The 12,002-nt window shown below is 37.7% G+C and overlaps 2 protein-coding genes across 2 annotated transcripts; one reads left to right on the top strand and one right to left on the bottom strand.

Moving 5' to 3' along the window:
- Positions 1-494: 494 nt before the first annotated feature.
- LOC111789898 lies at positions 495-1,267 on the top strand. Its single transcript, XM_023670650.1, has 3 exons — positions 495-740; positions 834-918; positions 1,000-1,267. Exons 1-3 carry the CDS (start codon positions 619-621, stop codon positions 1,198-1,200), a joined length of 408 nt encoding a protein of 135 aa, XP_023526418.1. The 5' UTR covers positions 495-618; the 3' UTR covers positions 1,201-1,267.
- A 254-nt stretch (positions 1,268-1,521) lies between these two features.
- Positions 1,522-10,973, bottom strand: LOC111789550 (protein PAT1 homolog 1-like). Its single transcript, XM_023670225.1, has 5 exons — positions 10,707-10,973; positions 9,514-9,659; positions 7,979-8,035; positions 6,988-7,063; positions 1,522-4,183 (listed from the first exon to the last, which is right to left on the bottom strand). The coding sequence occupies exons 1-5, from the start codon at positions 10,759-10,761 to the stop codon at positions 2,091-2,093; spliced, it is 2,427 nt and encodes an 808-aa protein (XP_023525993.1). The 5' UTR covers positions 10,762-10,973; the 3' UTR covers positions 1,522-2,090.
- Positions 10,974-12,002: the final 1,029 nt, after the last annotated feature.

Genomic DNA, 12,002 nt, shown 5'->3' with positions numbered 1-12,002 from the left:
CCTCCACCTCTACCTAGATAAAGGTAAATCCAATACTTTTCCAAAAATGGAAATCCCACATTTTTCTTACCAAAAAAAAGAAAGAGTTTGCTTCTAGGGAAGTCTTTTTCTCGAGGGAGCGACGTTTCTTAATAGGTTGTCGTAAAATTTATCTTCACGTTTTAAATAAGTATTTTGTAGGCTATTTGTTTGAAGTCATTATTTGATTAAATTTCTTAAAGAATCCAGATATCTTCAAGTGGGATATTTATTACCAAAAATAAAGAAAAGTAGTGATAGAGGTGAAAAATGGACACAAAAAGAGGCCACAAGAGGAGGGTGTGGAATTCCAACACCTTGCAAAGTGGGGAATAAATTCACATGTGAAAAATTTCCAATAACCCTTCAAGACCTCCAACCAACCCTAATGCTTTGAGTCATTGCCATACCCACTTTTGGTAATAAATTATCGTTTTGCACATGCCCATTTGCTTAGAACGTAAACGTGTTGATATTTTTTGACAGTTTAAAAGTCTCTTATTTTCTTCAAATTAGATAGCTTTTGCCTAAAACCATAAACAACTCTGTTTTCCTCTCTTTATATATCATTTTTAGAGGTCTTATTGGGACAGAAAACAAATGAAAAAAGAGGTAAAGGGAATTGGCATTTGGCAAATGGGAAGGGAGTTCAGTTTGGAGCTTTGTCTTTGCCCATCTTCTCCTGCTTCAGAGCCAACCTTCCAATTCTCTGCAATTCCCATGTGAGAGACCCCGTTTTTCTTCAGCTTCTTCTTCTTGTTTTTTCTGATAACTTTCATGGAAAGTGGATTTTGGGTTTTTGTTTATGGGTGTAGGATGGCCATGCCATTGAATCATCAGAAGCAGATCATGGTTTTCAATAATGGAACAGCTTCGGTCTGTGACTTGACTGAACTCCAGGTTCATTCCTACTTCTTTTTCACTCCAACTTTTGTTTTCATATGATTCCAAGATGAACTAAATTGGATACAATGTTTGCAGGTAAGAGCCATATTAGGGATAGCAAGCCAAGAGAGGAATAGCAGCAAGAGCCAATGGTGGAGCAACCCAGAACGGTTGAGTCTGCAAATGCCAAATGGGAATGCAGGTTTCTCCATTAAGAAATCTCTTCAGAGGTTCCTACAACGGAGAAACACCAGAAGAATTCGATCCATGTCTCCATATCACAAACCACGTACCTAATTCAAAGTTTATGCCTCCCAACCTCATCAAACAATCAATCAATCAATCAAAGAATTCTCATTTGCAATTGCAATCTGCTAACATTCTTATATTGTTGAATGTAAATGAGCAAGAACAAACCATAGGATAACTAGAAGTCGTTTCGCTCGATTGAATCAAAATACAACTGCCACATTAGAGGGCAATTATCTATCAAGACAGGAGCATGAAATATATTTCCGGGGGCGGGGGCGGGGGCGGGGGCGGGAAAGAAAACAATCTCTAGAATGTGAATAAGATAGTAAAATCAACAGTCCAACCATTAGTCCACCAAGCATTATCTTCCTAAAGACCAGTCCATTAATAAAGTAGAGATTGGGAATGCTAAAATTTAGTCACCAAGTAAGGAGGCATCATACATTTCTAATCCAGTTGAGAGAGACCACTGAGAGAATGGCCTTGAGAAAGTTTGAACAAACATACACCTTCCAAATAAAAAATGTCTGGAAAAGAGGACTCCTGAAAGTTTTAGAATTTTTCTACTGCCCTCTACAAGCGGTTTTCTCCACTTTTCAGCCTCAAGTTAAAGACAGAGCACCAAAATAAAGCTCCCGTCACAACCCCATTAAGAATTTTGATAATACACATTTATGCATATGACTATTATTAAACAGAGTAAGCATTTTTTTATGAACGTTTTTTTTAATATATTAAAAGAAAAACGCTGAAATGGATAAAGTAGAAGCCCCTCAAGCTGGCTCCTGGAGATGTATCCCCACCACTTACCGATCATCGCGACCTGCCTCATCCAACACCGAGAATGTTCACCACTTGAAGGAAGCGAGCGATGCAGAATATAACCATCTCAATGGTAACATCATTTACCTGGAACTTCATCGTGTTTTTCCTTCCTAACCCCTAACTGATTCTGAATTCATTTGTCCACTACTTCCACCATGGGCACTGAATTCTGAAACTGGCATGGAACGCTGGGCAAAATCCATTAAAAGCTTCCTTTGTGGCTCATTGGTGTGGGGAAGGCTAGCCCTAAGAAGCTCCACAGGCATTTCGCGACTGATGGCTCTGGCTGCCTCTGACCCTATAACATCAGTGGTCGATGGTGTCTGCGAAAACAATGACTGCACTATAGTCTCGTATTTACTCACACAGTACTTGGTAAGAAGATTGAAGAATTCATCAAAGGATGCCTGCCATAGCGCTCGATTAGGCATGCTACAGTTACTAGCAACATGAGGATCAGTTAATAATTCTGTAGCCCTTTCAAGAATGGACTTCAGAACAATAGAGGCTCCATCTCCAGCAGAACTTCCAAGGGGGCGTAGTGGTGGCTGCTCTGATGAGCAGACAACAGCAACAAGACAAGCACTTAATGCACGAAGGTCCATACCGTTAACACAGGCAGAAACAGTCTTTGAGAGATTAGATGTTGTCTCAGCTGCTCCAGGATCAGATGGAAGTCCACCAAACAAGAACCTCAAGTGACGAAAAATAGCCATACAGACAATTCGTGCAAGCTCGCTACCAGGGAAAATCAGCTTGAGGAATTTAGTAAGAAGCTTTCGACCTTTGGGAAGAGAGGCCAAACGCAGGAACACAATGTCATCCTTTGGAGACGGGCCAACACCATGGCTACTTTTTCCAAGGGGGTCAACAAGCTGAAGTGACGCTGCCATACCTTCCAGCAGCATCTGTCGCCTTCGTCTGAGCTGGACTCCTCCATCTTGTGGTTTATTATGTTGTAAAAGCCGATCAATATCATCTATATCAAGAAGAAGACAGAGACCATCTTCAATGGTGATTCTAGCAGCAAGCATTGGTTCTTGCTCAAGAGGCCTTTCGGATATCGTCTGTTCAGAGCTACCGTCACACAAACCTGAGGATGGAGGATCAACTTCAAGAAGAGGGCGAGGTCTACGAATGGAAGCTAAAGGTATTTTTCCCAATGAATCAGGTGTGGAATGAGAATGCTGATCTGAACCACTACGAGATCGAGATGGAAGCTCTCTTAGTCGGGAGGGACAAAATGCATTCTTTGATCTTGACCCAGCAGCTTTTTTGGCAACACGAGCCTGGTGATAATAGTCATCTATGTAAGGATCATTGCTGTGGGTGGCAGCATGCTGCATCTTCAGAATACTTTCTATCTCATCAGCTGTCATATGCTTAGATCTGAACTGGAAGGATCCACTATCACTCTTTTGACTACCAGTTTCAGAACCTTGCTGAGAAGAACGCATGTTATGTTTCCCTCTCTGTGATTTAGGTTTCTGATCTCTCACATCAGTCAATCCAAGGATTGCTCTATGGGAAGATGGTGAATGGGCATTATAGAGCTGAGACTGAAGAGCTGCAAAATGCGCCAAAGATGGTTGTACTGGATGATGTAGCCTGTGCTGTTGCAGCTGCTGATGAGCTGACAATAACTGAGAGGATAGGATGCCATTTTGATGAGATAGTTGCTGTTGCAATATACTGTTCAAGAGATTTGAGTGATCCCCATGTAATAGACCAGCGTTGTTAATCCACTGATTTTGTGGCCTGCTACTAAAAGAAAGGCCGGGAGTGGTGAACTGGTGCATGTTGCCTCCATAATGCAAGCCATGCGGCATCCCAGCTAACTGCATATTAGACTTGGATAAAGAGGCGATGTTTGGTGCAGAGAAGGGTAACTGATTTCCATCAGGAAGGGATGAAACATTTAGGTGACGAGGTGAACCATGTTGAGACCTACTTCCTGGAGGAGGGAATGATGTGAAAGAAGATTTTGGTACTAAAATTGGTTCACTAGAAAAGTGATGTTGTGTAGGCTGCTGCTGAGGATAAGAGGACGTTCTATACAAAGGTTTTGGTTCAGGAAGACGAATAGAAGATTGAGGTTGAGATGACCATCTCTTCTCCTCCTGAGCACATTCTGAATCAAATACATGCTGCTCTATCCAATTACAAAACTCTCCATCTTGTGCCCAATCAGTTGCAGACGAACCTAAAGAAGATGATAATCATATGCGCTCAAAATTACTATATAGAACATTTGAGCTAAAAATGAAACTACATCTTTAAGGACGAGAGGACACACATCGACTGAAGACAAAATATCATACACCATAATTTATTAAAATAACCATAAAAGAGAACCAATTAGCACTCATGCTTCATATAGAACATAAAACACCATGATGGTGAAAGAAAATAAATCTCTCATTCCCAATACATTTCTTTTCTTCATGTTTCTAGAGCTCAAGGATACAGAGATACAACCTATAAACAACTGCTATCCAAATGAGGTTATTCTTTCCGTTTCTCTAATGAGGTTATTCTTTATGTTTTTCTAAGCACAACCTTTCATTAAGGTATCCAATGTGTCATGGATATCCAACCTCTACAAAAAACCAAACCCCCAAAAGTCGTACTTTCAGTTAGTTTCATCAAAAGGAAAGGTCTTAAAGGATGTTGAAGCGTGTTTGTCTTGCAATAAGTTGTGCCACTCTAAGAAGCATGGACACAGACAAAGGATACAGATGCAACGACACATCAATTGATAAAATGTACAAATGTAGAACAGACACTCTTTTAAAGAATATATGTGCATATGCACATAAACTAACATATTTTGTACTTCAAAATAGATAATACACATAAATTTAACATGATATTACATGTGCTTGAACAATGAGTAGGTTACAGCAATAGGAAAGGTCTTTAAGTCCGTTGAGTGTGTTAGGCTTGCAAAAAATGTGCCAGAAGCACGGACAACACAGGATATGAACACAGCGACACATCAATTTCTAAAATTATAAATTTGTAGGCCAGACTCATTGGCTACCTGTTTAAAAGAATAGTGCATAGATACTAACAGATTTGGAACTTCAAAATAGATAAGACACATAGATGTAACATGAAAATATTAAATGTGCTTGAACAATAAGTAACGTGGACATCCCCCACAATTTCTTTATGTCTTTCAGATGAGTTTTAAAGGTTGGGATAAATTTTGAGCCCTCCTCCCATTGACCAATTGTTTTTTTTTTTCTTTCTTTTTTTTCTTTTTGCAATCCGTTTGAGAGGATCTCCTTTTTTGTAATTTCATCTTGTCAATGAAATGTTCCTATTTCCTATCGGAAAAAAGGTTGGGAAAAATATAAGGGNTTTTTTTTTTTTTTTTTTTTTTTTTTTAATTCTCAATCAAAATTTTCAAGTCGACACAGCTTTGTGTCCCCACTATGTCTCCATATGAGCCTCACGTGTATCCTTGACATGTCCAAAATGGGAAAGAAATGGAATAAAAGTAAAATAGGATACCTTTTTCCACGTGTCGGACGTGTATGAAACATGTGCAAATATATCCGTGTCCGAAATGTATCTAACATGTGCATTCGATCAAACAGATGGTGTATGTGCTTCCTAGATGCCACTAGATGATGTAGGAGGTCCTACACCATCCACCGTTTCAAGATAAGCGAGAGGTCTTTGGAGGGTGACCCCTTTTTTTTTATTTTTTATTATCACTTATTCTTCACAAGTTAATGGCCTTTTCATAGTCTCTAGATTGGTCCCTTTATCCATTTTATATCTATTTTATCCCCATTTCAAGATAAGGGGTCGTTCAGTGGGCACCTTTTTGCTATTTTTGCGGAATGTTTGGATAAAGAGAATTGGATNGGGGGGGGGGGGGGGGCACTTCTTCTAAGTGAATGTAGTAATCTATAAATGGAATCCTTAGTTTGGACTTACTTTGAATCCTAAGTTTCCTTCTTCTCAGTGGATGTACATCTCTAGGGAGAGAGGATGTACTTTCAGATCTTTAGTTAGAATCAGCCATGTGATTGTCAAAATGCTTTTCCAACTTAAATGCACAACTAACGGCTACCTAGAGTTGGGAATCTAGAGATAATAAGACAATCTGCTCACGTTGCTAAATAGGTATGGAGATTTACAGAGTGAAATGCTTTGTGATGGAAAGTAATCTCTAATAGGTACGGCTTGTCTAAAGAAGAATGTGTAGCAATAAGTTGATGTTCGTAGAGGGGATAAGATTGAGTTCTGGATTGGCCAGTAATTAATCAAGATTCCAGTTTATCAACTTTCTCAAGGCTCTTTAGAGTGGTGAATTCATCTCCTTTTCCCAAAGCTGGTCCGTTGCAACTCTAGGATGAGACTTAAATTTTAGAAGAAACCTTTAGGATCAGGTGACTGTGGATTGGACAAAGCTTTCCAGCCTTCTCGTGAGATTTATCCGAGGAATAGGAAAATAAAAAGAAGTGGTCACTCAACCGAGATAGTGCACTCTCAACGAAATGTTTTGCAAGGAAGATCAGTGACAAGGTTGATAGCACTATTCAATCCCTTTGTCAACGCCATCTGGAAATCAAAAGTCCCAAGGAAGGTTTGAGTTTTTCTGTGGCTTTTTGGCCTTGAGAAGCTTAATAAATGCAGCAGATTGCAAAATAATGTCATTGCCGTCTATGTCCCCTAACTGGTACGTGATGTCATAGCCTTCTTTCAGCTCATCTTTAGGACCTATGTTAAGGGAAAAGCCAAAATCCTTTAGTTTAATGTGGTGGTTGTCTTTGGAGACTTTTGTTGGAAGACCGTCCATGGACAAACACCGCAGGGGATTGGGAGATCCTTTTTGTAATCCTTAAGTGGTTTGGGGAAAGCTCGTTTCCTTCTCTTGTACTTCCTTTTCTAAGAATATACAAGTTAATGTTTCTTATCCAAATAAATTAAATATGTAAATATGTATAAAAAGAAGAATAAATTTAGAAATTCCACTGATAAAAAACTCACTTTCCCGAGAAAAAGAACCAGATCCTCGGTCTCCAATAACTCCAGGGTGTCTTGGTCCAGTAACAACTTTGTTCAGCTGTACAAAAGAAAACAAATGAGTGACACAACAATGAAAATTATTGTTTCCATTCACATGAAGAAGAAGAAAAATAAGAAAGAATATTGTAAGTTCATATTAATATACGATATACTGTTTCTTATCCAGAAATACACACACAAACTCAGGATAGGGTGCAGATGGGGGCAACAAAATTAGTTTCTAGTAAAAACAAGGACAATGTCTACCAATGAAAGTGCATCAGTATGACAAAATCATGGCATAATTGAATTATCCAACCAAGATGGCAAGGCAGTAGCATGCCACGTATGCATGTAAGCTCCAACATGTATTTGGATAAGAAATCAATTGTCAACCCATAATCTTGCTAAGTGCCTTCCAGCCAGAAAAGGGTGTTAAGAAAAACACGAGGGAGAATAAGAACTTAAAAAATATTCAAATCAAGCCTGTTTTGTAAACAAGATTCTTTTAAAAAAAGTTAGTTTCTTTACTATAAGTCAAGTTAGTTTATCGTCTATAATGCATGGTTTTCAGATGCGCATACATGAAAGATTATCTTCTTCTTAAAAGATTTAATTTGAAGTGTAAGCCTTTAACTAGTATTCTATGGGTTAATATATTTTCTGTTCGCAGAGTAGTTGTAACTATTTTGTAACCAAAGCAACAGCTATCATGATGGGAGTTAGCAGAAAGTTTTAATTAGTATTCTATGGTATAAATCTTTCGGCAAAGTAATAAACAAAAACGAAATCACATCAGTTGCGTCATTATTTTTGAAGAAGAAAACTGCTGTATAATATCTGGACTTTTCTCCCTCTTGCAATTGGTAATTTAATTCACCCAAAAGAACGCATCAGGAGATCACACCAATAAAAGAATTCAAGAGATTTTTATTATTCATCTTTATTTGCATAATTATTAATGGAGGCATACCTTTGCAAAAGTGTTTGCCAAATCATCCATTTCCGATAAAGATCCCAACCCTGTACCCTGAAATTGAAAAAAGAAAAAAGGATAACATTAAAACTATTTCTCATATCTTCCATAACTGTCAATGGTCCCAAAAGCCTCATCTTGACCATCTCCAAACCAAATAACATTAAAAAGCTCCACCAACCTAATCCAACTAGAACCTTCCAATCAAAAAGTTCTCATCTAAAACCAAGGTCCCAATCATTAACCTCGTTCCTCCAACACTGCTCAACGGTAGCATGTTGTTTCATTGAAATGCTGAATAAATCTGGAAAAGTAAAGGCTAAAGAAGCATTCCTAACCGTATGTCCTTCCAAAAACGAATCATGCTCCCTTATTGTACCTTAAAAGACAGAAATTTTAAGACAGCTCCATTCACAGCTCCCTTATTGTACCTTTTGCCTTGCGAAAGGAAAGCCGTGATTTGAAATTGCCAAGAAATATAACTTCCTCGGATTTCTTAATTTTAAAGTAAATAATGGGAGTAAAGTTAGATTCTGGAAGGAAGAATGGGTGGGGGGACTGACTCTTGAAGAGAAACTCCCATTTGCTTCATTTCAATGAAGCAAGATGCGATAATTCCTGGAATAGTGAGGCGAGAGATTGGGATTATGACCTCCAAAGCGGTCTCTTTGATAGGAATCTGGAAAGCTGGGTTGTGCACTTGTGCTGGTTGATTCACTTGATATTGCCTCGTCAGGACAGTGTAATGACTGAGTTTTGTGGTCTCTTGATTCAGGGGGTGTAGTCACCTCAAAGTCTACTTTTCTGAAGTGATGGGTTCTGCCCTACAGTGGGGTCTCCTTTTTTATATTATTTAACATTTTACGTGCCCTAAAAAAGTGAACATTTTTTTGTGGCCTATATTCCATAGAAGTTTAAACACTCAGGGCATGGCTCAAAGGAAGTGCAGGAACTGGGCTCTCACACCGATGATGTGCTGTCGTTTCCTTCAAAGTGAAGAAAATCTGGATCAATTGCTCTTACATTGCCCGTTTGCTGCCAATGGTTAGCTCTCCCTCATGAATATCTTTGGGGTGGGTAGTTGTTTGCCGAGATCTATAGATAGCTGGCTCCTAAAAGTTTGTTCAAGGTGGAAAATGTCCAAAATGGCCAACATTCTATATGGCGCTGTTGTGGCACATTTAGTAGGAAAGAACACAGAGGATCTTTGAGGATGCATCTTCATTTGAGTTTTCTTTATAAGTGTATAGTATATTACTTCTATTTGGAGGTATAGTGACAGAAAATTATTTTATTTTTATAGTAACAACCGTACAACAGTCTTTATCGATTGGAAGGCGCTCTTTTAGTTTGTTCACCCCCAACCCCTAGGTTGTCCCCCTTTTCTACTTTTCAGACATTTCTCGTTTCTTATCCACGCACATGCACACACACAAAAACATATATATATAAATAAATAATTCTGACGTGCTCTTTCTTTCATAGGGAACAAAAGTAGCATTCAAGAAACGTAACTGTGAACTAAAGCTTACCTCTTCCTGAACAAACAAACGATACTCTTCATCTGTAGACCCAAATAAAGGAACATCTTCGTCTTCTTCTAAACCTCCCAGCTCCACTTCTCCCACGACATTTTGACCAAAAAATTCATATCGTGAAGCATCAAAGAGTGAATTAGCTGCATAAATAAAAATAAGATCATCAACTAGTCGCTTTCGAAATAAAGGGGAGGGAAAAAAGTCAACGGCTGAGGACAATCTAATTTATCCCAATTGAACATTTCCACCTCTCTTCCTATATCAGAACCCAGTAAAATAGTTCAATTACGTAGGAAATTGAGACTTTCAACAAGAATGGGAAAATACAAACAGAAGGAGCCAAAATATACCAGCTGAGCTGAGTAACCTGATAAAATAACATAAAGAAACTAAACTAAATAAAAAGGCTACAAGAAGCTAAAGGCTAAAGCATCCCATTTCCAAGATCTTCAAAGCTATCAGCAATTATCCCATCACCAAAAACCTCTAGTCACGTTAGCCAAAATACCTAAAGCATAGCAGAAACACAGGGAAACTAGCAATGCTTCCCAAAGAAAGAGACAACAAAAGGTCTATGAAGCATGTCTTCCACCAATCACGAATTACAAATACTTCTTGAAGAGTAAAATAACAAAGCATGAATTGCAAAACATTACTGCAAAAAATAGACAACAAATCAAAAATCTCCTCCAAACGTAATTGCAAGATTCTATCTCCCCCTCCCCTTAGCCACAAGTCAGATAAAGTGGATCATACCACCATAAACACAACCAAATTAATGGTAGAAATACGTAACATACGATACCATTAAACATTCAAATGCAAACACACTTCAACAAAGGCAGATAGATACGAAAAATACAGCTTCAGCACTAAGAAACGCCTCAAAAGAGGCAGATAGATACGATATAACAGTTGGAGCACCAGGGAAAACTTTAACAGAGGCAGATATATACGAAAGCAAAACAAATTTAAACAAGTAAACAACAAGAAAAATACATAAAATCATACAATCCAAGGTCCCAAACTAACTAGAACGCTACAACCCTCTATAATACACCAACAACAAAAACCGTCAAACTACTTCATCTACCGACTTCCCAAAAAATCCAAACAAGCTCCAGAAGAACTCGATCGAAAAACGAAAAAAACGGAGACAAATCTCAAAGCAGAAACAGTGAGCTCACCAGAGGAATTCTCCGTCGAGCCCTTCAAATCCTTGGCATCAACAAGTTGTTCCATGGCATAAGAAAGAATCAAACAACCTCGAAGAATCGCGGAAAGGGACGAACCATACAACCAAAAAACACCAAAACAAGCAGCAGCAGCAGCAAAAGAAGAAGAAGAAGAAGAACAGAAGCAGACAAAGAAGCCGAGAAACTACAACCAAACAACAAAAAACAACGGTGTGGTCGTCGTCGTCGTCGTCCTCCTCCTCCGCGTAGAAACCNAAAAAAAAAAAAAAAATAAAAAAAAAAAAAAAAAAAAAAAAAAAAAAAAAGACACAGCACCCACACAAACGCGGTGGGTTCTATTCTAGGGTTATCTCAAACTGAAAACCAAGATTTACAGGAAGAGAAACGACAGCATTACAGAAAATCGAAAAGGGCTACAAATTCAGGCTAGAACTGAGGACCATTAGATGAAGAAGAAGAAGAAGAAGAAGAAGAAGAAGAAAACCCATCTCTCTCGATGAGAGAGAGAGCGCGCGCGCAAGAGGGAGAGAAAGAGAGAAAAGAGATACAATAGGAACATTTTGGAGGTTGGGCTTAGGTAATTACAGAGATCAAAGATCGGGGAAGAGAGAGAAAGAAGACGAAGACTTTTTTTTTTTTCTTTTTTTTCTTTTCCATATCTCTTTAATTTTAATTAAATTCCATTTTTCATTTTTAATAATATTAGTTTTTAATTTTAAAACCCAAATAATTTTTTTTATTTTTTTTCACTCACCGGAAGGCACGTGCTTAGTGAGACAAATCCGGACGAGGGGAGGAGAGAGAAAGTGGGACACGTGGTGAGTTATGAGTGGTGAAATGCAAGGTGTGTTTGGGTGAGTGGTACGCTACTGGAGATATTCTTTTTTAATTTATTATTCTATCGAATATTTTATTTATTTGTTGGTTTTTCCATTTTTAATTGTTTTATAAATAAAGGATAATTTTTCATTGCAAGATATTGGTGACTTGTATTTTTAATAAAAGGAAATATATAATTAGAAGGTAGGTTTTGGAATTAAGGTATGTGGTTTTTGTTTTTTTAGTACATATATTATTATTCTCAATAATCAATTTTGTAATAAAAATATATTTTACGTAGATAAATAATTTTAAATGAATATGGAAAATTTTAAATATATATATTAGTTTATCATTGTTTAAATTTTTATTTATCTTGAAATATCTTTCATTTTCGTTAGTTTATTTTTTATTGGTTCGTTAACAATATTTTAAGTTTGTCGTAGATTTAAAAATAATAAATACATG

Source organism: Cucurbita pepo, chromosome LG01, assembly GCF_002806865.2.
Source record: "Cucurbita pepo subsp. pepo cultivar mu-cu-16 chromosome LG01, ASM280686v2, whole genome shotgun sequence".
Taxonomy (NCBI): domain Eukaryota; kingdom Viridiplantae; phylum Streptophyta; class Magnoliopsida; order Cucurbitales; family Cucurbitaceae; genus Cucurbita; species Cucurbita pepo.
This window is presented reverse-complemented; position numbering and strand designations above follow the sequence as displayed.

Coding starts and splice junctions, on each gene's coding strand:
- LOC111789898 (XM_023670650.1), top strand. CDS start 619: ATGAAAAAAGAGGTAAAGGGAATTGGCATTTGGCAAATGGGAAGGGAG. Junction 741..833: donor CAATTCTCTGCAATTCCCAT/GTGAGAGACCCC, acceptor TTATGGGTGTAG/GATGGCCATGCCATTGAATC. Junction 919..999: donor GTGACTTGACTGAACTCCAG/GTTCATTCCTAC, acceptor CAATGTTTGCAG/GTAAGAGCCATATTAGGGAT.
- LOC111789550 (XM_023670225.1), bottom strand. CDS start 10,761: ATGGAACAACTTGTTGATGCCAAGGATTTGAAGGGCTCGACGGAGAAT. Junction 7,064..7,978: donor TGGCAAACACTTTTGCAAAG/GTATGCCTCCAT, acceptor TCTTTTGTACAG/CTGAACAAAGTTGTTACTGG. Junction 4,184..6,987: donor TGGTTCTTTTTCTCGGGAAA/GTGAGTTTTTTA, acceptor CATCTTCTTTAG/GTTCGTCTGCAACTGATTGG.